General features: G+C 34.3%; 1 protein-coding gene across 8 annotated transcripts in view; it reads left to right on the top strand.

The window, feature by feature from the left end:
* LMBRD2 (LMBR1 domain containing 2) overlaps positions 1–25,008 on the top strand; it is a 48,732-nt gene that overhangs the window by 10,968 nt on the left and 12,756 nt on the right. For 7 of the 8 annotated variants that reach the window (XM_020906384.2, XM_020906387.2, XM_020906386.2 and 4 more), the window contains 12 exons: positions 1,142–1,371; positions 1,627–1,724; positions 2,977–3,072; positions 5,793–5,960; positions 6,758–6,968; positions 13,411–13,485; positions 15,648–15,761; positions 16,117–16,300; positions 16,684–16,865; positions 17,423–17,556; positions 21,221–21,326; positions 21,969–22,066. In XM_020906384.2, coding sequence (XP_020762043.2) covers positions 1,198–1,371; positions 1,627–1,724; positions 2,977–3,072; positions 5,793–5,960; positions 6,758–6,968; positions 13,411–13,485; positions 15,648–15,761; positions 16,117–16,300; positions 16,684–16,865; positions 17,423–17,556; positions 21,221–21,326; positions 21,969–22,066 — 1,640 coding nt within the window. In that variant the 5' untranslated portion in view covers positions 1,142–1,197. Of the gene's footprint in view, positions 1–1,141; positions 1,372–1,626; positions 1,725–2,976; positions 3,073–5,792; positions 5,961–6,757; positions 6,969–13,410; positions 13,486–15,647; positions 15,762–16,116; positions 16,301–16,683; positions 16,866–17,422; positions 17,557–21,220; positions 21,327–21,968; positions 22,067–25,008 lie in introns of those variants that run through there. The other variant, XM_020906388.2, reaches the window with a different exon arrangement.

The following is a 25,008-nucleotide window of genomic DNA, read 5'->3' as shown; positions in this document are numbered from 1 at the left end:
AAATCCACAGAGGGATGGAAGGAAACTACTTCAATAATATAAAGAAATAATGAAGTAAATAGCTTATTAAATGTGATTTTCATTTGTGATATTCTATATAAGGGTATTTCTTATATTAAATTTAACCTGTAAGGTACTCAGACTTTCTTTATTCTTTTAATAAATAGCTTTGGTTGGAAATGTTTGTTACTTTGACATATTTTGTTGATTCTACCTTACTTCATTTTGGTGGGTTGCATCATGATACTGATTCTCTATGTTAAGATATTAATTTTTCCTTGGGATACTGTAGTTAGTCCATAGACAACCAGAAATGCCTGACATTGATTTTATAGAGGTGAAAAGCACATATATTGTCTTTAGTTAGTAAAGGTAAATTATTTTATAAGAGTAGAGAGATATCAAATAAACCATTTTCTGATGTCTGTATCATCAACATTTATAAATAAAATATTTTCAAATGATAAATTTTCATTGATAAATTTTTCTGCCTATAAAATAGGTGAAGTAACTTTAAAGACAATAAGATTTATATATGGAAAAGGTAAGTATATTTTGTGGCACAGGAGATGAATAAGAATTTCAGGTCCTGAAAGTTAGACAAGATTAATATGAAAGAAAGAAAAATACTGCTTCAGACAAAGGAAATGTTGCTTTCAAATGGTCTCTCTCTTTCTGTTTCTCCCTCCCTCTCTTTTAGAAAATCTGAAGTAATGATTATGGATGACTTAGAAACCTTTGTTTTACAAAATATCTAATTTCATAGGATCACTCAACAGTGTATTTATATAAAATATTACGTTAGGACTTATAATATTAAGGAACAACTCCAAGTGACACTGTATTTAAACTGTTTATATCTAGTATTCTTACTTTGTAATATTTTTGGAACTAGTGTGATTTTTGCTAAAATAGTTTTTTTCCTAAAGATATCATTTATGCAAAATTTTCAACATATGCTTTAAAAAACAGAAGTACTTGAGAATAGGGTTTATCCTTTTTATCTTACTCAGAGTCAGGTGTAAAGCCTGACAGTTTTTTTAACAATTTGTTAGTATATGAATAAAAAATAATTAGGAAATTTCCAAGTGGTCATTTCATATGTTAACACTGCCTTATTTTTTTTCTTCGTGGCTTATAGAAATGATCCAGGCCTGTATGTGAATTACTTTGGTGAATCAGAGGAAACATTGAATAATGAGTGGTGCAGCTCTGGGACTCGAGATTGTTTTTGTCTTTTTCCTGGCGTTATTCCTACTTCATCGGTATGGAGACTTTAAGAAGCAGCATAGACTTGTCATTGTTGGAACACTACTAGCTTGGTATCTCTGCTTTCTGATTGTCTTCATACTCCCTCTGGATGTTAGTACGGTAAGAGGTGAAACTAATTTTCACAATTTAAAAGGCACTTGTAATCAGACAGCATGTTTGAGATATGTTTTTAAGACAGCTCATTTATGTAAAAATCAACTTGTATTTTAAGCAAGTGTTATTGTATGAATTTGATCACTAAAATGCATAGCCAGGAAGGTAATTTTGGGTAAACAACTTGATACATTCCAATATCCCTTAAGTACTTGGTAACTTTTTGGTTTTCATTTTTAAACCATGCCTTTATTGCTTTAGACAATATACAACCGGTGCAAACATGCTGCTGCAAACTCAAGCCCTCCTGAGGGTAGCAACATGACAGGATTGTATGCAACTGCTACCCCAGTCCCAAGGTACTTTCTTCTTTTTTAAAAAAAATATTGTAGGGGGCAGTTTGTTTAAAAATTGTCAGTTTGACCATCTGGATTTTATATTTATAAAAGTTTATCCTCATCCTCTACTCACCTCCCTTCTTCATCCTTTGCTAATAGACTTTTCATTACCTGTATCCTATTTAAATTTTAATCTTGAATACATTTTAAATAGTTACTGGCATTCAGGACCTCTCAGTAGATGCTAATAGAAACTTGGAGAAGACCTGATTTTTTTAGTGCCTTACTAAGAATAGATTTCCAAAAGCTGTTTTTCCTCTCCAGTAAAAAAAAAAATGGGGTGTGCATTTTCTTGTTTTCCTAATTTACAAGGTTGTAATGAAGGAAGAGGAGGTTATTCTGTACATAGGATATTCCTTTGATATATGTGCATCCTTTAAAAACATTATGGTTTTAGACTGAGAATAAAGTTCAAATTATCAAAAGGAAAAAAAATTATCAAAAGGTTATCTTGAATTCATATCAAACTTCCCAGTAAAAAACTAATAAGTATTGGCTGTAGCTTTTACCAGTGCTTTAAGTAGTATTACATACTTCTTTATGCAGCTTTTATTTATTTATTTTTAAATCAAAGCTAGATAAGGGTGAATTTTAAATGTAGTAGTTATTCCCTTTTGAAGCACCACTGTGGATTGTTGGAAGCCCTTGGACTAAAGAGTAGCTTTACAGTTTAGGAATGCTGATTATTACTGAAAGAACCTATGGTCAGATACACATGTTTTCAGAAAATTCAAACAGAATTATGTATAGATGCTGGCATCTGTCTCCATAGGACATATGCTATAGTGACTGATAAGTTAGGGTTCCAGTTTCTAGGACTTAATCAACTAATAACTTTTTTTCTTGCCACCATAACCAACCCACAAATGAAGTGAGTGGGTATTTTAAAGGTAATCATCTCAAGAGTTTGATTTCATAATGCATTTACTTTTAAAGCTGTCACTTCATTAGTCTATTAGTACATTATGTCCTCATTTTATTCAAAGACTAAAAAAAACATTGAAAATTTAAACACATTCCTCCTTAAAACAGTTTTGTTCCCTTTGTGTGTTTTTTGAACATAGTCAGTTTTGAATTTTAATTTTCTATAAAATTTTATAAGTTAGAATCCATAATTTAAAGCTGAATGTAAGTGAACTTTGCCAACACAAACTAATTGTGCAGTTCATTTAAGTAGCATATGATTAATTGGCTTTAAATTGTTTTTAAATAGCCAACATCCGTGTTTCAAGCCATGGAGTTACATTCCTGATGGAATCATGCCAATTTTCTGGAGGGTAGTATATTGGACTTCACAATTTTTAACATGGTAAGTGGTGGTGAAGGATAAAATTTTCGATATTTTGGCTAAATTTTAAAAAGTGATTATTTTTTCAGTGAACTTTCGTATTTTAGAACTTACTTATGTCATATTTTCCCTTAAATCTATATGCTTTCTCTCCTCATTGAGGTCTGTCTTATCTTAAAAGGAATGAAAAGAAATAAACAAAAAGTAGAAAACAGACAAAAAATTCTCCTTGTCACCATTTCCTTTTCGTTACTGCCTTCTTTCTGGACCTTCTTCAGTTCTGTTTCCTTCAAGTCCCATTGTTATGTGACCCTGGTCTCTTGCTGAGGTCATCATTAACCCCTGGTGTTCTGTGCGCTCAGTGCAGACTTCTGAATTTCCTTTATGTGCTGCATTTCTGTGGCCGGTTTCTAAGTGTTGGTGTTCCCCAGGGTCCCATCTTTGGTCATCTTGTTATCTGACTCTCCCTGAGTAACTGTAATTATAGCCATGGTTTCATTAACTTGTAATGCTTTCCAAGTCTTTTTTTTTTCTACCCAATATAACTTTATCTTTCTGCTGTGCTCCAGACTCATTCATACTTTTTCCACTGCCTGTTGAGCATTTTACAATAGATATAATACAAGTAAACTGGAGGTGGGGAACATGGCAAGAGAAAAATCACACAGCAGAGTATAGGATCCCTGTAGCATGCACATTGAACTTGGCTAGTTCTTCAACATTGCCAAACTTTGATCCTTTGATTTTCTCATCTGTTTGCTCTTCATTCTTCACAACAAATCTTTCCAGTCACTGCAAACCTCAGCAGTGATTGTGACTCTTTCTCTCTCACGTCCTAGAAACAGTCACCTTCTCTCCTTGCAGATGACTTTACTTTCTGCCGTCCAGTGAAAAAGGAATCGTCAGATGGCAGCTCTTTTCAGCTTCTCACCAACAAACCTGTCTACCTGTCATTTCTTTCCTTCCCTCCAAGAATGTAAGAGTCATTCTTAAAGTTAATCCCTCTTCCTGAAATGTAGACCTATCTCCTTCAGCTCTTGTTACAAAACTCAAGCCAGAATCCTTTCCAACTTTCTGTCTCCCCCTCGATGATCTACTCATCACTGCTGTATTTTTTTAGGGAGACTTTTTTTTAAAGTATAAATTAGTACAGAAAATCTCACAGACTGTATTTAGTTTGACTTTTCTTCCAAGTGAATACACCCATATAATGAGCACTCAGATTGTGATATAGAACATTAACAATATCCCCAGAAGCTTCCCACATACCCCTCTCCCAGTCATTAGGCTCCCCAAAGGTAACATATGATTCTGACTTCTATTACCATAGATTAGTTTTGCCTGCTTTTTCAGCTTTATAAATATGGAGTTATACAGTATGTACCTTTTTGTTTTTCTTTTTGCTCATATATTTGGAAGATTCTTCTGTGTTGTATGTCTCAGTATTCTAACTTTTTAAAATTTCTGTGAAGAGTTCTACTTTTTGAATATACCATATTTTTTTGAATATATCATTCTATGTAGCCAAACTTCTAAAGTTGTCTGCATTTTGTGTCTCCATTTGCTCACTGCTTATTCTTTCCACAACCCATTGGACCCTGTTTTCTATCCTCCCTTCTCCACTTAAACGTACAGGCTCTTAATTTACTGACCTCTTGGCAGCCTTTCATTTTACTGTTTCCTCTCTCCACTTTCAAACACTTTATTCTCCATGTACTTCGTTTTCTTCCATAATTCTTGACTGTTCCCTCAGTCTCCTTTGTTGGTCTTTCCTTCTGTTTGTCTGCCTTTCATTTAAAAGTTGATATTTTTGAGGCATCAGTCTCAGATCTTTCCTTCTCATTCATTCTATGTATATATTCCCTTCCAGATCTCATCTACTGATGTTATTTCAGTACCATTAATGTGGTGATGACTCCAAATCTGTCTGTGTTTCTGTTCGTTCTCCTGAATTCTGAAGCTGGATGTCCAGCTCTTTCCTGTGCAGCTCCTGTAGGATGTATCCAGGACACTTCCCCTGACATTTGGGCTTCCCTGGTGCCTCAGTCAGTCGCTAAGTAGTCTACCTGCAGTGCAGGAGACCGGGATTCAATCCCTGAGTCGGGAAGATCCTCTGAAAGGAAATGGCAACCCACTCCAGTATCCTTGCCTGGGAAAGCCCATGGACAGAGGATCCTGGTGGGCTATAGTCCATGGGGTTCCCAGAGTCAAACAACTGGGGAACTAAACCTACCTGTACTTCAGAATCAGTATACTGACAACCACCCTTCTCTCCTGCTTCTTACCACACCACCACCCCTTACCCATTCTAAATAGTTACAGTTTTGTTCCATTTAAGCCCATTCTCCATGTTGAACTCTTACCAGTCCATAGAAAACAAAAGTTTGGTCATGTCTCCCTTCAGTTAAAGAAAATGATTCCTCACTATTCTTTGGATGTAATCTAAATAATTCAAAAAATCTTTAAAGGCCTTTTTCAGATTCCTTGTAAGTCAGAGTGTACTGTTGTACTCTCTGTTGATCATTGTTTTTGCTCCCAGGAATATGCTTTTCTCTCCCCAGAATTTAATGTTGGAAACATATTCAGCCCTCTGTTATAGTTTGGTTTAGTGTTATTACTCAAAATCATATTGATTCATGAGAAGAACCACACATTAAAATTGAGATTTACATGTTTCCAGTATTTTGAAATTATACCGACATGTCAAGTGTTTTTTAATCATATTTTTTCTAATCATCCAGGATTCTGTTACCTTTCATGCAGTCATATGCAAGATCAGGAGGGTTTTCCATCACCGGGAAGATCAAAACTGCACTAATTGAGAATGCAATCTATTATGGCACCTATTTGCTGATATTTGGAGCATTTTTAATTTATGTAGCTGTCAACCCACACTTGCACCTAGAATGGTAAGATAAACCATGTTCTTAACATTGTTTCTGTGTACATTTGCATTTTTTAAAATTAAATTTTATTTCATATGCAAGCAAACATTTTATTGGGAAACCTACCATGACATGTTTTATGGGTTCCCCCCAAAGAATATCATAAAAATCCATATTACTGAGAAGGAAAATATGGAATAACATCTTTGCATATACATATTAGACAAGGAACTGATGTTTTATCAAAGAGCTATGTTGAAGTATTAACTGTTATGATTTTTTCATAGACTTTAAAATTTTTATGTATGACTAAATACCTGGGTTTGTTTTTCATCATATCATCACATATGATATATGTGAAGAGTCATATCTGAAAAGTTTAGGAATAGAGTAGCAGTGATAACCCTTACTGTTGGATTCTTGAGGTTTGTGTGTGTCTGCTTCAAAATTTTTTGAGGCTGAAAATTCTTTCAGTCTTCTCTTGGTTAATATTAAATAAGAAAGTGCCTAATGAAAAATGTATTTTCTTCAGGATAATTTTTGCCATGAATTTTCCTAAGATTCTAATTTTAACTATAATAGAAGCAGTGTTTGCTGTGTCTATTTCTGCAGTCACACTCTAACTTTTCATTACAACACAGATTATCTGCTGTTACTAAAAGAGGAGCTAAGATTTGAAGGTTGAAACTTTTCATATAAAATAGGATCTATATCGTAGGGCAGTTGTTTTCTGAAAAACCATTTAACGCTAGTTAGTTTCATTTTACATTTTTGTCAGAAAAATTTATCACAGCTATCTGCTTATGTTTTCTCTTTCTAAGGAACCAGCTTCAGACAATTGGGATAGCAGCTGCAAATACATGGGGTCTGTTTCTTCTTGTGTTGTTGTTGGGGTATGGCTTGGTAGAAATTCCTCGGTCATACTGGAATGGCGCAAAAAGAGGTTATCTACTCATGAAAACTTATTTTAAGGCAGCCAAATTGATGACAGAGAAAGCAGATGCAGAAGAGACTTTAGAAGATGTCATGGAGGTAAGCAAGTTCAAATCCTGGAGTCAACAGTCATCAAGTTTTGTGTATCATTTTTTGTATACACTGTTGGTTTTGTTGGTGGTGGTGGTGTCAACAGCATACTGGTGGACTTTAGACTGAAAACTGGTGATGTGTAATTCTAAAGAATTTCTCACCCATTCAGATGACTCATTGGCAGTTCAACTTCGTAAGATATCATCTCCGTCTGCTAATTGACAAAGATGTAGGGTGAATGTATTTAACAGTGCAGGCTTATGCTTGTTGTCCTGGGGTAACTTTTAGTAGTTAAAAGTTGAGACTCAAAAAGTGTCCACAGTTAAATGATAAGTTACATAGTTACCATGACAGAGTAGAGATGAAAATTGAAATTAAAGGTCGGGCTTCTTCCTGAAAGTTTGACCCAAAGTAATCCCACCAAGTCTGGAAACCTCTTTAGAGAGCAATATTCATGGGAATTTGTATGCCTCAGTTTTGTTTTCTGTCTATAATCTTAATAAGGCACTTCATTTTGCTCACTTGTAATATGCATATAATTTGAATAAATCTCATAAAGTTGTTGAAAGTATAAATTTCAATAATATACACCCAAAAATACAACAAAGTACAAAATTTTGCTGTTTAATAATTTAGCTGATTTTAAAAAAGAATGTAGTCACCTCAAATTTTGCTCTTCTGTGAAAATATGCCATTCCAATAATGTTATTCTTCAGCTTAAAACCTTATACTAAAGGCTTTCATTCATGTTAGAGTAGTCTCCAAGATGTTGTAATGTGGCTAATCAAAAAATGATTTGACCCATGTTTAGTTCTTCAGCCTTATCTCGAGCCTTTGGTTCCTCAAACTTATTAATGGTGATGATAGTAGCAAACATGTAGGCAAACAAATATATGTAGACTTATAGACATATTTGCCTAAAGCACTTTATATATATTAATACATTCAATTCTCAAAGCAGCCTTATAAGGGAGGGTTTTTTTGTCCTTGTTTCTATTAAGGAAAATGAGACACAGAGAGGGTAAGTTTCCCATCTTCACACAGTTACCAGGTGATGGAACCAGGCAGTGTGACTCTAGTTTGTGCTTTTATAGGGACAGGCCCTTTTCTGTAAAGGGCCAGGTAGTAACTATTTTAGGCTTTCTGTGCCATGTGCTCTCTGTTGCAACTGCATCACTGGCTGCTTTAGCATGAAAGCAGCCAGACCCAATAAGAACGAGCAGTGGATGTGTTCAGATAAGAACAGATGATGGACTGGATTGAATCTGGTTTGCCGACCCCTACTCTTCACCATTATTTCATTGCTTTCTTTGTTCTGTTTTTGAGTGTGGTGTTCTCAAATTCTTGGAACCCTCTTTTCTCCATTCTCTTTCGCTAATTCCTACTTCATTTTCAGTTCTCAATACAACTGAGAATTCTTCAGGGAAGCCTTCTCTGGTAGTTTCCTGGGGCTGCCACAACAAAGTACATGAACTGGGTGGTTTAAACAACAGAAATTTTTTGTCTCAGAGCTCTGGGGGCTAAAGTCCAAGATCAAGGTGTCAGCATGGTTGGTTCCTTTAGAGGGCTATAGGGAAATTTGTACCACATCTCCTGTCTTCTGATAGTTAAGTGACAATCTTTTATGTTCCTTGGCTTGTAGATCTCTCTGTCTTCTTATTCACATGGTATTCTCCCTGTGTGCCTCTCTGTGTCCTAATTTCCTCTGTTTATAAGGACACCAGTAAGATTAGGGGCCCACCCCATTCCAGTAAGCCTTTTCTTGATTTAACCAGTTAGAGCTGTGAAAGCCCTATTCCCAGATAAGATTACATTATGAAGTACTGGATGTTGAGACAACATATGATTTTGGGGGGAACAGAGTTCCAACCCATAACACCTCCCTTGGTTCTCTAAATTCTTACTCAGCAACCATTTTTAAGTGAACAAAGGAATGAATACTGATTCTTTGATTCTGATTGAAAACTTTTCTGTTGACTTTTCAGCATTTATTTATAAAATGTTAAGAACTGTAGCATTCTTTAGGCATATGATGGATATTATTATATTTTTCAAAAGAAATTAATTTATATTTGGTAATTTTTATACTTGATATATTTGAAATTTTTTGACTGAAGATTTGCATTTTTAAAAAAATTTGAAAATTTATATTTGATAATAAAATAATCAAAAGATCATTTGATAGCGTTTCCCTCAAAAGTTGGTATTAAAATTCAGTTCTTTCATATTTAAGGAATATAGATTTCATGAGTTTATTCAAAATTCCTTGACCAAGTATAGATTAAATGCAGTTTATTATTTTAGATCTGGATTTTGCCAGGAGGAACCTTTAGTATCTTAATAAAGATAGATTTTGTTACTGTTGTTGTTTTTAGGTAGGAGTCCTGTACTTAGAAATAGGCTGTGGTAAATTAAGGATTGGAATTGATGCCTTCTTTGCTATTTTAGTATAGGTTTAAGGTATGAGGGATTTAAAAAATTTTAGATAAGAGAAAATTTTCCAGTGAATAAGTAATCACTTTTTTTAATTGAATATATCTGATGTAAGTTCAGTTCAGTTCAGTCGCTCAGTCGTGTCCGACTCCTTGTGACTCCATGAACTGCAGCACGCCAGGCCTTCCTGTCCGTCACCAACTCCCAGAGTTCACCCAAACCCATGTCCATTGAGTTGGTGATACCATCCAACCATCTCATCCTCTGTCATCCCCTTCTCCTCCTGTCCTCAATCTTTCCCATCATCAGGGTCTTTTCAAATGAGTCAGCTCTTCGCATCAGGTGGCCAGAGTATTGGAGTTTCAGTTTCAGCATCAGTCCTCCCAATGAATATTCAGGACTGATTTCCTTTAGGATGGACTGATTGGATCTCCTTGCAGTCCAAGGGACTCTCCAGAGTCTTCTCCAACACTGCAGTTCAAAAGCATCAATTCTTCGGCACTCAGCTTTCTTTATAGTCCAACTCTCACATCTATACATGACCACTGGAAAAACCATAGCCTTGACTAGATGGACCTTTGTTGGCAATGTAATGTCTCTGCTTTTCAATATGCTGTCTAGGTTGGTCATAACTTTCCTTCCAAGGAGTAAGTGTCTTTTGATTTCATGGCTGCAATCACCATCTGCAGTGATTTTGGAGCCCAGAAAAATAAAGTCACCCACTGTTTCCCCATCTATTTGCCATGAAGTGATGGGACCGGATGCCATCATCTTAGTTTTCTGAATGTTGAGCATTAAGCCAACTTTTCCACTCTCTTTCACCTTCATCAAGAGGCTCTTTAAATTTAAGGTGTACAAAGTGTTAATTTGATCCATTTTATATTATAAGAGACACTTTTCTTAATGATTGTTCTGCAAATAGCAGGAAGTTCCCATAGATAAAAGAGTTCCGGAACTTTTTTACACCCCCCCCCCCCCCCCGCAAAAAATTTTATCAGATATGGATTTCTTTGTCTATGTATTTTAAGGGAATTTGGGGTCCTTCCTGTTTTCTGAATGTCTGAAAATTTATAAACTTGTGGAGAAAATTTTTTTTATCATTTAGTAAAATAAAATCATTTTTATCATTTAATTAAATTATCATTTAATAAATCATTTAATATCTTCCTGCCATCTGAAGTGCTATGTGGAATGAGCTATTAGGATACTAACTGTCTAGAGTACAGAATTGTACAGTTCCTCACAGAATATGCCAAATGTACTGTAAATGATGCGTGCTGTCGTGTTGAGAAGTTTCGCTTCACAGCAGCCATCAGTGGAGGAGATGAAATGGAGGAAATGAAATATGACCTGGGCCTTGAAGGAAGTGTAGAATTTTCATAGATGACAGCATTCTGCTCAAATATCAGGAGATTTTAAAACCAAACTAATTAAGCATAAGATAAAATAGAAAGTTTGTAAAGTTTGCAAGATATAGAGCCATATAGGAGGGCCTCGAAGGTCAGACTGAAGTCCAGACTATATTTTGAAAGCAGTGAGGAATCATTGACACCTTGTATATGGTTTAGGATAACCAATCAGATGGAGGTGTGCAGAATAAAGCTTGGAATGAGACTGTTGATAACTTAGTTTGAGAGAAAACTTAAAATAAACTGGTTTTGAATACATCTTTTAGCAGATCACAGTCACCTTTTTAGGGGGTAATTATTAATTATATTTTTCAGCTATCCATAAAATCTCCCAAATACATTTTATAAAAACCAGTTTAGTGTTTTATGATATGTTTTCCATGGAGTGAATTATATATATCTTGTGTGTCCATTACTTTTCTTTGAACCGTTAATAAAACTTACAAGCTATGTCAAATCATTCAAAAGAAATTTTTGCTAGATGGCCAGAGGTCACCTCTACCTGCTGTCATTTTTTGAGGCAGATGATTTTGGAGAGGGAAAAAACAGCTACTTATTTCCACTGAAAATTGCCTTTTAGTCTGATTTGCTGTATTTTGTCTGGTGAAGAGTTGACTATAATGACACAGAAATGACAGAGTTCAAATTATGTTGAGTTGACTATAATGATACAATAATGACAGAGTTCAAATTATGTTATTTTATATGAAGAAAAGAAGCTACTATTTCAAATACTTTCTGCACTTTATAAAAATTATGAACTTTGAAGGAAATTTAAACTCATAAAGTATAGCCAATATCAGTATTTTATTACTTAAACTTAACTTTTGTATAAAGGAAAAATACTTTCATATATGAAATATAAACAGACTATAGTTTATATTCAAAGTTATGGTAACAAGTCAACAGAACTTTAAGGTAGCTTAGAAATGGAAAATTGTAATGTAAGGGTTACTTCAAGCACCTTTTAAAAAGCAAAATCTTTTTATTCTGTTTTTAGGCCTGTTCATTGACCTCAAAATGAACTGCTGCTAAGGCCTTCTGGAGTACTTTGCTCTTACTCTTCAACCTGATCAAGCAGTACTCAGGCCATTACTCTGCTTTCCTGTTAGTCACTGGATTTCTTTCACTTTCCTGAAACTGCTTGTTCTCTTCTGCTTGGAGGTTTTTGTACATGCTGTCCCTCTGTCTGGTATATTCTTACTCTTTCCTTTGATTGGCTGGCTCCTATCCTCAGTTTAGCTTTTTATCTCAGTTTAAAAAATCAGTTCATCAGAAAACTTTCCATGTGAGATTATAGAGCAGTTTTCACACCTTTTCTGTTTGAATCATATCTGCTTTCTTCACTCAGCTAAGCTCTTTGACAGGAGCAGTGTCTTTTGGTACAGATTATTCATGGGTCTGCGTATTTTAAATTTTGGTGGATATTGCTAAATTATTTTCCAAATAGGTTATTTGACATTTTATTGTATATAGGAGGCCTTTCCCCCTACAGTCTTCCCTCATTACAAAATAGCAATTTTTTATAATTTTGCAAGAAAACTGTCCTCATTTTAAAAACTTGTAGTTTTTTTTAGTGAGGTTGAATATTTTTTTCAGTTATTTATTGGCCAGTTGCATTTCCTTTATAGCTTCCCATTTTTCTATTGATTTTTAAAAACGCTTCATATATTAAGGATAGTATTTTTTTCCATATATATTTTATTTTTTCACAGCTTTGTTTATACACCCTATGGTTTCTCTGCCTCCAGTTTTACATCCCTTAAGGCCATTCTCTACCCTATAATCAGAATGTTCTTTTTAATATTCTGGTTGGTTCACTCTTGCCTCCCAGCCTTTGAACATCCTGTTTCTTCTTCCTAGAACAGTGGGTCCAACTTTTCAAAAATTTCCTGTAGTATTATAGGATATTGTGATTCTTTGAGAACTAGTGCTTCTAAAGATTCCCTTCCCTAATGCCTTCATGCCTTTCTTACTCTTTAAATTGTTTATTTAATTATCTCATCACCACACTGTAATCTTAGTGAGACTTAAAACACCATGTCTTCCCACTTTACCCTCCAGTATGGATTGTGATGACCTTTCACCTAGGACAGTGCTGACATATAATGTACTCTTAATCTTAAAAATGTGGAATGAATCATTAGTTGTGACTGCTGAAAGTACTCTGGAAAGGAGCAGGTGCTTTGTGATATTTTTAGCCTGTTCTGCTGCTTCTGGTTTCTTTGCTGCATTTTAGATAATGAGGTAATTGAGCATGAGGAGCAAGGTAGAAGAAAAAAGTCTTGTTCTTTTAGAATTGCAAAGTCTGACTGATCCTTCATGAGTTTTTCTAATGCTTATTCATCTTTGTATACCAAATGATAAGGCAGTAAATTTAGAAATTTTAGAAAGTGTGGGGGTGTAGATAAATTTGTTCTATAATTTTATATTTTTATTTTTGTTATTAAGAACTTTTATTCAGAGAATGGAACTTTATTATATGCTGAGTAATTTAGGTTGTAACTAAACTTGTGAGAATATATTATAGTACCTAGAGCATCCTGATTTGAAACACCTAATCTGTAGAAATGGAAATATTTTTATTTCTCTTACTGTTCTTATAGGAAGTTCGTAAAGTGAATGAGAGCATCAAGTATAACCACCCACTGAGAAAATGTGTTGACACAATACTTAAAAAGGTAATTAAATAATATTCCCATCTACTTTCTTTTGAAATATAAATCTACATAATGTAATATTATAATAAAAGCATCAGAAAAGTACACAAACAGCATATGATTGACATCTTCCAGCCTTTTCCATTTTTATGTTAACAGTAAATTAATAATAATTTGTACATAAAATTTGTTAGTTATTATACATTTAACATTATTTATTGGCAATATTTTCCATTGAAATGTAGCTATAGAGATTATGTTAAATATTGTAAAATCATTGCTGTGACGGAGATGGACCTTTATAGGTTGTAAAAATGTCATTAAATGTAGTCACCAGAGGCATATCTCCTGTAAGAAAATAAACTAAGTTCTCAATAATCACTTTTAAGCAGCTTTGTACGTGTTATTTTATAAGCATATTTCATAAAATAAATGATATTATAAGATATTTAATGTAGATATTTAAAAAGAAACTATACAATTAAGATTTTGATGCCTTAGTATTGAATTAGAGGTATTCATATACTTCCAAAAATGATTATTTTGTAAATGAGTTTCCCAGTTACCTTCTCGGCAACCATAGAACCACTGAACTATTCCTTTTCTTATGTTTATTTTTTAAGACTTGTATGTCTTTTTTTAATTCAGGTAGCATTGATTTATGACATATTTTAAGTTTTGTGTGTATATTATATTTCTACTTCTACTTCTGTATACCCTATACCATCCTTACCACCAAAATTTATTTTCCATCAGCCATACAGTGGAACCCCTTTTTCCATTTTACCCTATCTCTATTACTACTTTTTTCTCTATATCAATGTTTGTTTTTATTTAGTTTGGTTTATTCATTTATTTTGTTCTGTTCATTTATTAGTTTTTTATACTCCACATATGGGTTAAATCATATAGTGTTTTTCTTTATCTGACTTATTTCACTTAGCATAACACCCTCCAGGTCTATCTGTGTTGCAAATGGCAAGATTTTGCCCTTTTTGATGGCTGAGTAGTATTCCACTGTGTGTGTGCATGCGTGTGTGCATGTACACATATACCATATCTTCTTTATCCATTCATTCATTGATGGGCACTTAGGTTATTTTCTTGGCTATTGTAAATAATGCTGCAGTGATCATAGGGGTACAGATATCTTTTAGGATTAGTATTTTCTTATTCTTTAGATAAAATCCCAGAGGTGAGATAGTTAGATCATATGGTAGTTCTATTCTTAATTTTTTGAGGACTCACCATACTATCTTCCATAGTGGCCTGCATCAATCTACATTCTCACCAATTGTGTGTGAGGATTCCATTTTCTCCACATCTTCACCAACACTTGTTATTTCTTGTCATTTTGTTAATAGCCCTTTTGATGATTTGCATTTCTCTAATAATTAGTGATGTTGAACTTCTTTTCAAGTACTTGTCCACCTGTATGTCTTCTTTGGGAAATATAATCTATTCAGCTCCTCTGCCCATTTTTCAGTCAGATTATTCATTGTTGAATTGTATGAGTTCTTTACATATTTTGTATATTAATCTCTTATTGGATATATCATTTGAAATTCTTCTCTCATTTGGTAAGTTGTCTTTTCACTGTATTGATGGTTTCCCCTGCTACACAAAAGCTTTTTAGTTTGATGTAATCACATTTGTTTATTTTTGCTTTTGCTTCTCTTGCCTGGGTAGACATATCTAGAAAGATATTTGCTAAGAGTGATATCAGAGAGCATCCTGCCTATATTTTCTTCTGGGATTTTTATGATTTCAGGTCTTACATTCAAGTCTTTAATCCATTTGGGGTTGAGTTTTATATATGGTGTGCAATTGTGGCCTAGTTTAATTTTTTTTTAAATTTTTTTCATGTGGCTATTCAGTTCTTTTCCTGTGTTTTAAATCTGTCATGCTAATCATTAGCTAGTGTTTCTTTTGACTAAGATGAAAGTCGTGAGAATGAATTCTCTAATCATTTCTCTTATATTTGCTACCTTTTGAGACCTATTTATGGAGGTTAACTAACTTGCCCAAGTTCATAGATGTATTAAATGACTAATAGTAGGGTAGGTGACTCCACATCTGGAAGATATTTGCAAGAAAATTGGATTAAGAACAAAAGATTCTTAACAAAAATTTTTTTATCTTTTTGCAAATAAAATTTCTAAAAATCTACTTGTTCCTTTTAGTGTCCTATAGAGTATCAGGAAAAAATGGGCAGGAACATGGATGATTATGAAGATTTTGATGAAAAGCATAATACCTACCCAAGTGAAAAAAGTCTGGTAAAACTACATAAACAGGTAACTTTATATAGCCTTTTTACCTTTTGATGATTTTAGTTGGATTTACTGCCCACAAAAAAGGAGTTTTGAGTGAATGTATGTCAGAAACTACCTTTGTTCTTGTCCTTATCATTATTCTTGCAAGTGTTTTAACTTCCTGTTTCTTGACAGGAGTACTGTTGACATTTTGGGAGGAGAATTATTCACTGAGCAAACTGTTACATATATTACAGAATATTAACATCCTCAGCCCCACCCAGTAACTGCCATTAGCACTTCCCTGTTGCGACAACCAAAACATGCTCCTTAGTAGGGAGTTGAATCACTGTTGTTTCAGAGCACTGACAGGTATACCCTCTGCTGTCTTTTTAAGGTGATTTATTCAGTTCAGCGACATCGTCGAACTCAAGTACAATGGCAGATTCTTTTGGAACAAGCATTTTATCTAGAAGATGTAGCAAAAAATGAAACAAGTGCTACTTGTCAGTTTGTTCATACCTTTCAATCGCCAGAGCCAGAAAATAGATTTATTCAATATTTTTATAATCCTACAGTTGGTATGTAATTTTTGATATACAGTTCAAAGTTTGATGCTGATAATTTTCCTGATGGAAAGTGTATATTTTCACCAATGCAGAGTTGAATTATAATTGTGTTTTTTGACTTACATCAATTTGAGTTTGATGTTTCCTCATGATCAGATGCAGGTTCTGCATTTTTGGCAGGAATACCTCAGCAGTAATGTGTCCTTCTCAGAGCAGGAGGCCCATGATATCAGGTTGTTCTGTTATTGGTGATCATTTGTTTAGGATGGTGTCTGCTTATTTCCACCAATATGTCTCTTTGCAATTATGTATCTTGTGTGGAGGAGTTTTGAAACACTGTAAATACACTGTTGCTTCTTTATGGTTTTCCTAATCATTTTTTCTTTTTATCTTAGAGTGGTACTGGGAATGTCTTTTGCGACCCTGGTTTTATCGGGTACTTGCTGTGGTGTTGTCCATATTCTCCGTGATAGTTGTGTGGTCAGAGTGCACATTCTTTAGCACTAGACCTGTCTTATCCCTCTTTGCAGTCTTCATACAGCTGGCTGAAAAAACATACAATTATATTTATATCGAGGTCAGTTTATTTTATATCTGTCATAAATAAATGTCAGTCATGGTTTAAGTTTAATCCTTAACTGTTGTATCTTTTCTCCACATATTTCTTCTAATAATAATGAAAGCAGTGAAGTTCCCCACAGTGTTATTTTTCAGATTTCCAAAAATGAGCTTCATCATTTTACCCAGACCATAAAAACTAAGAACTGTATTTGAGAAGAGATGAAAAGATGCAAAATAATGCACAATATTTTTATGAGAATATTTTGATTCTCTTTATGCCAGTGAAGCTAGATAAATTATAGTTCTCATGTGAAGAGTTGCCAAGGGAATGAGAGAACAGTCTCACTTCAGGAGGTAGATTTGAAACTTATGGATAGGATGTGGGACTGATTAAGATCTAGATTTTTTTTTCATAATTTCATTTTCTTAGGTGGTTAAAAAGCTGCTATTACTGTGTTTAAATTTTAGAATGTCAATAAATGTTAGCTGGAAATGAAAAGATAATGCTTATAATAGTATATAAAGTACTGAAGTCTATTAGTCTGAAACTGGGTTTTTGTTTTGTTTTTTCAGATTGCTTGCTTTCTTTCCATCTTCTTCCTCAGTATCTGTGTTTATTCTACTGTGTTCAGGATTCGTGTATTTAACTATTACTACCTGGCTTCACATCACCAGACTGATGCATATAGCCTTCTTTTCAGTGGCATGTAAGTAGACTGTTGTTTAGAAACAAGGAAAATGTCTCCATTATGTGAAGGTCTCTTTTATTTCTTGTTGTTTATGGCTCTTTTTCTAACACCTATATTTCTATGAGCTAGTTGCTTAGGTTTAAGTATTAATCAGATGCTTGTTGATTGCTAGCTAAATCCTGCTCGGTTTAGGGTTAAAATAGGTATGCTAGATTAGGAAGGAAAAGAAGGGCATAGTGAGTCTGGATTTACCAATTAGAAGTCAGTAAATAAGTTAGTAATAATAGAAACATTTGAGATTTTAGAGACTAAGTCTAGAAAGTGTTCTGAGAATCAGAAAAATTCAGTGGTCTCACACTGAAAATTGTGGAGGACTAAGAAGACCAAAAGAATAATTTTTGCTAAGAGATTTAGCAGAATTTTAGAGAGATGGCTCCAGCTTGGGCTAAATTGCACAATCTATTGTTTGTCCATATTATTACACTAGTTATATTAGGTTTTTAGGGCTGGACTTTGGGAACTTCAAGAGGAATCAATATCTGAAGCACCTCTAAGACTTTTTTTTAACCTTTTTTCCCCAAATAATTATAGATTCAAAGGAAGTTGCAAATACAATACAGAATCTTAGTAACCTTCACCCTCCCCCAGTGGAGACATTTTATACTGCTGTTGTATGATATCAAAAGCAAAAAATTTACACAGACACATTACTGTTAACTAGACCACAACAGACTTTATTAGTTCTCACTATTTTTTATACTTTATTCATTTGTGTGTGTGTGTGTAGATTCCTATAACCACCACCATAATCAAGATACAGAGCTATTCTGTCACCATAAAATAACTCCTTACTTCACTTCTTTATATTCATACCCTCTCTTCATTTTCATCTCTTCCTGTTCTCCAGCTCCTTGTTTTGTAAGGTTCTTTATCTGCTCATAACTCCCCAGAAAGTAGGCATAAAAGGAACATACCTCAACATAATAAAGGCCATATATGACGGATCTACAGCAAACATTATCCTCAGTGGTAAACAACTGAAAGCATTTCCTCTAAACTCAGGAACAAGACAAGGGTGCTCACTTTTACCGCTGTTATTCAACATAGTTTTGGAAGTCCTTGCCATCACAGTCAGAGAAGAAAAAGAAATAAAAAGAATCCAGATTGGAAGAAAAGTAAAACTCTCACTGTCTGCAAATGACATGATTCTCTACATAGAAAACCCTAAAGATGCCACCAGAAAATTACTAGAGCTAATCAGTGAATATAGTAAAATTGCAGGATATAAAATTAATACACAGAAATCCCTTGGATTCCTATATACTAACAATGAAAAATCAGAAAAAGAAATTAAGGAAACAGTCCCATTCACCACTGCAATAAAAATAATAAAATACTTAGGAATGAATTTACCTAAAGAGACAAAAGACTTCTGTGCAAAAAACTATAAGACACTGATGAAGGAAATCAAAGATGACACGAACAAATGGAGAGATACTAGCACAAAAACAGAAATATAGACCAAAGGAACAAGATAAAAAGTCCAGAGATAAATCTGCACACCTGTGGGCACCTTATCTTTGACATAGGAGGCAAAAATACACAATGGAGAAAAGACAGTCTCTTCAAAAAGTAGTGCTGGGAAAACTGGTCAGCTGCCTGTATAAGAATGAAATTAGAACATCTTCTAACATCATACACAAAAATAAACTCAAAATGGATTAAAGACCTAAATGTAAGACCAAAAACTATAAAACTTTTAGAGGAAAACAGAGCACTCTGATATAAACCATAGCAAGACCTGCTTTGTTCTCCTAGAATAATGGAAATAAAAATAAACAAGACCTAATTAAAAACTTTTGCACAACAAAGGAAGCTATAAGCAAGGTGAAAAGACAACCCTCAGAATGGGCAAAATTAATAGCAAACAACTGACAAAAAATTAATCTAAGTATATAAGCAGCTCATGCAGCTCAATACCGGGGAAACAAACAGCCTAGTGTAAAAGTGGGCAGAAGACCTAAACAGACATTTCTCCAAAGATGACATACAGATGGCTAATAAACACATGATAAAATACTCAACGAAGCTCATTATTAGAGAAATGCAAGTAGAAACTACAGAGAGATATCATCTGATTCCAGTCAGAATGGCTATCATCAAAAAGTCTATAGACAGTAAATGCTGGAGAGGGTGTGGAGAAAAGGGAACCCTCTTACACTGTTGGTGGGAGTGCACTGACAGCCACCACGGAGGGCAGTGTGCTGTGCTGCTGTCCTTAGTGGCTCAGTCTTATCCAACTCTTTGCAACCCCATGAACTATAGCCCACCAGGCTCCTCTGCCCATGGAATTTTCCAGACAAGAATACTGGAGTGGGTTGCCATGCCCTCCTCCAGGGATCTTCCTGACCCAGGGATTGAACCCGAGTCTCCCGCACTGCAGGCGGATTCTTTCCTGTCTGAGCCACCAGGGAAGCCCAAGGATACTGGAGTGATAGCCTATCCCTTCTCCAGGGACTCTTCCCGACCCAGGACTCAAGCCAGGTCTCCTGCATTGCAGGGGGATTCTTTACCAGCTGAGCTACCAGGGAAGCCCCGAAAACAGTGTAGAAGTTCCTTTAGGAAGGAAGCTACCATACAACCCAGCAAGTCTACTACTGGGCATATACTCTCAGAAAAACAGAATCGAAAAAGACACATGTACCCCAATGTTCATTGCAGCACTATTTACAATACCTAAGACAAGGAAGCAACCTAGATGACCACTGACAGATGATAAGGAAGTTGTGGTATATATGCACAACGGAATATTACTCAGCTATAAAAAGAAATGCATTTTAGTCAGTTCTAATGAGGTGAATGAACCAAGAGCCTGTTGTCCAGAGTCAAGTCAGGAAAAGATAGACATATATTAAAACATATACATGGAATCTAGAAAGATACTACTGACAACCTTGTTTGCAGGGCAGCAAAGGAGACAGACATTTTGGACACAGTGAGGGAAAGAGAGCGTGGGATGATATGAGAGAAAAGCACTGAAGCATATACATTGCCATATGTAAAATGATAGCCAGTGAAAAGTTGCTGCATAACACAGCAACAACCTGGATGGGTGGGATGGGGAGGGATGTGGGAAGGGGGTTCAAGACGGGGAGGACATTTATGCCTAATACTGATTCATGCTGATATATGGCAAAAGCTGTCACAATATTGTAAAGTAATTATCCTCTAATTAAAAAAATAGAATATAATAAGAAAAAAAACTGAGCTCCAACAGTTATTTAAAGCTATAGTTGTCAGAGTTGACATAATGTGTTACAGCTTCAGATCTTTTATGTACTGAGTACAATTCACCTTGAGGATTGAGCTAAATTGCACAGAAGAGGCACATACAAAGCCACTCTACAAACTCTTGGGATAAAGCAGTGGCAAACCTCACCAAAGGAGGCATCCTGAGGCTGGAGTTTCGTTGTGTAGGTGTTGATGTTTTTCAGGAGACTGTGGTATTAATAGGACTTTCAGAATGTCTTCCAAGTAAGGGCAGTTCATAGTAAGAATTCAAAATACAAATAGATGAGAATAATAGAATGATCTGAAACATTCTCGGTGTATTTCAAGCTAACATAAAATGTGTGTTGCTGCTTTATTCTTATATATTGTGTTTGTTTATGCTTTATTGCAGGTTATTTTGCCGTTTGACTCCTCCTTTATGTCTTAATTTCTTGGGTTTGACCCACATGGATTCATCCATCTCTCACCAAAATACACAGCCAACTGCTTATACATCTGTAAGTATGGTAAAAAAAGAGTTCTTTAGATTCATTATCTATATAGGATGCTATTATTGTGAAATTTCTTTTCATTGTTGGAAAACAGTTCTATTGCATTATTAGAATCTTTTTAAAAATTACTAAAACTTTCTTTTACACATTGTATATGTAGTTACTAATGACTGGATAAAGGTGATATTGCTTTTGTTTTATTAAAAACAAAATTTTTTTGGTCCAGCTAAGCAGTATTCACAGACCTGACCTATAATAATATTGACCTTTATGTTTATGGTCTTAATGTAATTGATGATTTTCAGTAATATTTATGTAATGTTAATTTCTTAGGACAAAATAAGCCATATGAAGATATAATAGACACATAACATTGTATTATTTTAAGGTGTACAACATAATTAGTATATGTATATATTGTGAAATAGTTATCACAGTAACTTTAATTAACATTCATCACCTCACAATCACAATTTTTTCCTCTTGTGATAAGGACTTAAAAGTCAGTCTATTTAGTGCTTCATTTCTACTTTTTTTAAAACTCCAAATTTATTGATGTAGCTGGTTATAGATAAATTTTCTAATGATGAAAAGAATGAAATATATAGAGCTGTACTGATTTAACTAAATTTTTTTCTTGCTCCTCAGATTATGGGTTCCATGAAAGTTTTATCCTTTATTGCAGATGGGTTCTATATATATTATCCTATGTTGGTGGTAATTCTCTGCATTGCTACGTATTTTAGGTAAGACACTTAACATTGCTTGTTTTTTCTTATATATGTATTCTGATCTGGATATCTTTCTCCTTAAAACTGTTTTAAATATTCACTGATTGGCTTTTAGTTGTTTGTTTTATTGTGGCTTTGGGAATGCTGGGGATAATTTAAAGAGATCACTTGAGTGCTGGGTCAGGGTCTCCCTCCAAAGATACTTTCAAGAAAAGAGAGTTATTCTAGCTATTTGTTCTACAAAGTGATAGGATTAATAACAGAATGTTAACTCTGAGTTCTGGCCTTTGGTCATGGCAGCCAGTGTATCTTATAAAGCACCTGCTTGCCCAGCTTCTATTTGGTAACATGTATTAGTCTTAGGGCTTTCCACATAATAAATTTTGAGTTTCTAGATGTTTCAGACCATAATCAGCACAAAAGATCAGGTAAGGAGCAGTCATAATCAGACAGTACATGGTAAGTACATGGGCTACTCTTTTTATCAGATCAGAAAAATTGGTAGAACCTTGGCAGAGATCAGACTCAAAAGGAGTTAAGACAGGTGTCCTTGGCTTCTAGCACCTTGTCTTCCCTACTTCCACATTAAGTGCCTTCATCCTATACTCTGCCTACCTTCTTCACTGCTTCAGTGCTCCATGACAGACCAAAAATGCCACTTAAAAAAATTTTATTGATAATGTTTCATCCAACCACTTTTCATTTAAATCTTTCAGTAAAATTAGTTACTACAAATAGTTTACAAATAGCGTATATTATTATACTGATATTCTAACACTTGGATATTGAGTAAAAAGACATATTGTTTGAAATAAATTCTCTGTTGAATTTTTTTTAGGCATCTATATTTTATCTTCTCATAAGTAAAGGAGCCAAAAGATTATAATTTAAAATAAAACTTAATATGAACTGGTGAAAATGAAAGTCGCTCAGTCGAGTCTGATTCTCTGCTATCCCATGGACTGTAGCCTATCTGACTCCTCTGTCCATGGAATTCTCCAAGCAGGAATACTGGAGTGGGTTGCCATTCCCTTTTCCAGGGGATCCTCCTGACATGGAGATTGAACCCAGGACTCCTGCATTGCAGGCGGATTCTTTACCAGTGGAGCTATCAGGGAAGCCCATGAACTGATAAAACAATATAATATTTTCAGCTTTTTTCTGTAAAGTAGGAAAGACAGAGGTTTATATTCATTATGAAAATGATGTATTAAAAGTAAGAGACCAGTCATCCTTCGGATATCCAAAACTATAAACTTTTTTTATGTGCTTATTCATTTAAAAACTTTATAAACTACAAATGGAACATTAAGAGCTTGTGATGTATAAATCCTGTCGCCTCATCTTAGTGGTTATGTTGGTAAGATTAGCATCTCTACTTAAGGTTAGCATCTTATTAGATTAACATATGCATCAAGGAATAATAGATGGATGAGATAGTGCCTTGTCAACTATAAAATTTTAATGTAAGGAATGATGTCTAAAAGGAAAATTGTTTAACTTAAAAATATTTCTTTAAAAGTGTTGTTTTACAATTAAGATAAACTTTGCTAGTTTGTGTTTAAGGAAAAGAAAGGTCATATACATCAATTATCAAATTATATTTTTATCATTTATATATATTTGTAACATATAATATATATTTATATATAGAAATATACTGTATTATAGGAATATTTGAAGAAATGCTTTGCAGACATTTCAGTATTAACGTGACTTTATAGGTCGATTTTCTTTTGGAATGCTGCCATAATAGTTTAATTTCTTTATTACTAGCACATAACCATACTCAGACCTATTAATAATATTCAGACTTAACTGCCTAGAGCCTATAAAGCTGTTTCTGGACACTTTAGACAAAGCTACAACCTTTCCAGAGACAATGATCTCATCCTGCAGTATAGTATTCCCACAGGTATATAAGGATGGTAAGGGAGTATCTAAAGTCACAGAATTAGCATGACCATCCACCTGAAACCCCAATTTTACTCACTGGTAAGTCATACAAGCATTCCTTGTATATTAAAACAAGCAGATAATTTATGAACTAGTCAGATATTTACACGTCACTGATGTAAAATGGGAGATGTTTGCTTTTTCTTAATTGTTTCACTGTTTTCTCTTCTTCCTAACACACATGCTTTCACATACACGCTTTCACACACACACACACACACACTCCTCCCTTTTTTCTTCCTCTCTCTGCCTTACTTCATGTATGGTGTTCGGAATTCTGCCATTAAAAGTACATTAGTGAAGAAGTTTGAAAACTAAGGTAGTAAAAAGAACTTGGTCTTTGTTTTGTTTTGGATATAAATCCTCAGCTCTAAAATTTATTAATTGGTCCTTAACAAAGTATTTAACGCCCTTTGCCTCTGTTCTTTATCTGTAAAGTAATATTTATCTCTTAGAGTTATAGTAAGAATTAAATGAGTATCTGTAAACTATCTGATGCATAATAGTAGTTTAACAGATATTAATCCTTCCTTATGTACCATATTTTCAGAGTATTCCTGTCCTGCACAACAATGAGGTTTAAAGTAAAAACCAAATAAGATATAAATGATAGCCCCCAGATAAGCTATAGTAATCAATTCTGAATTTATAGAAACACTGATTTAAATAGAATTGACTAGTTCTCAGTATAAAAAAAAACCATGAAAATCAGTTTGCATAATTAAGACTTTCTAAGCCAAGAATATTCTGCCCTTGTAAATACTGGTTGTGTATGTGTATTAAAATTGCTGTTTGAATACAAGAAAAGGATAAATTGCTTTTGTATTATAGCTATTGCTTAGCATCCTGGTATAATAATCTTCTGAAAGTATGCTAATGGCCTAACTTAATTTGTGTCTGTAAGAAGTCGGGCTTTGGAAAAAAAAAAAAAAGTCGGGCTTTGGTGCATACCTTAGTCAGTGGAGTACTGGGCATTTAAGTTTCTTAGAAAGGGAAATAAG

This window comes from Odocoileus virginianus, chromosome 14 (assembly GCF_023699985.2).
Source record: "Odocoileus virginianus isolate 20LAN1187 ecotype Illinois chromosome 14, Ovbor_1.2, whole genome shotgun sequence".
Taxonomy (NCBI): domain Eukaryota; kingdom Metazoa; phylum Chordata; class Mammalia; order Artiodactyla; family Cervidae; genus Odocoileus; species Odocoileus virginianus.
This window is presented reverse-complemented; position numbering and strand designations above follow the sequence as displayed.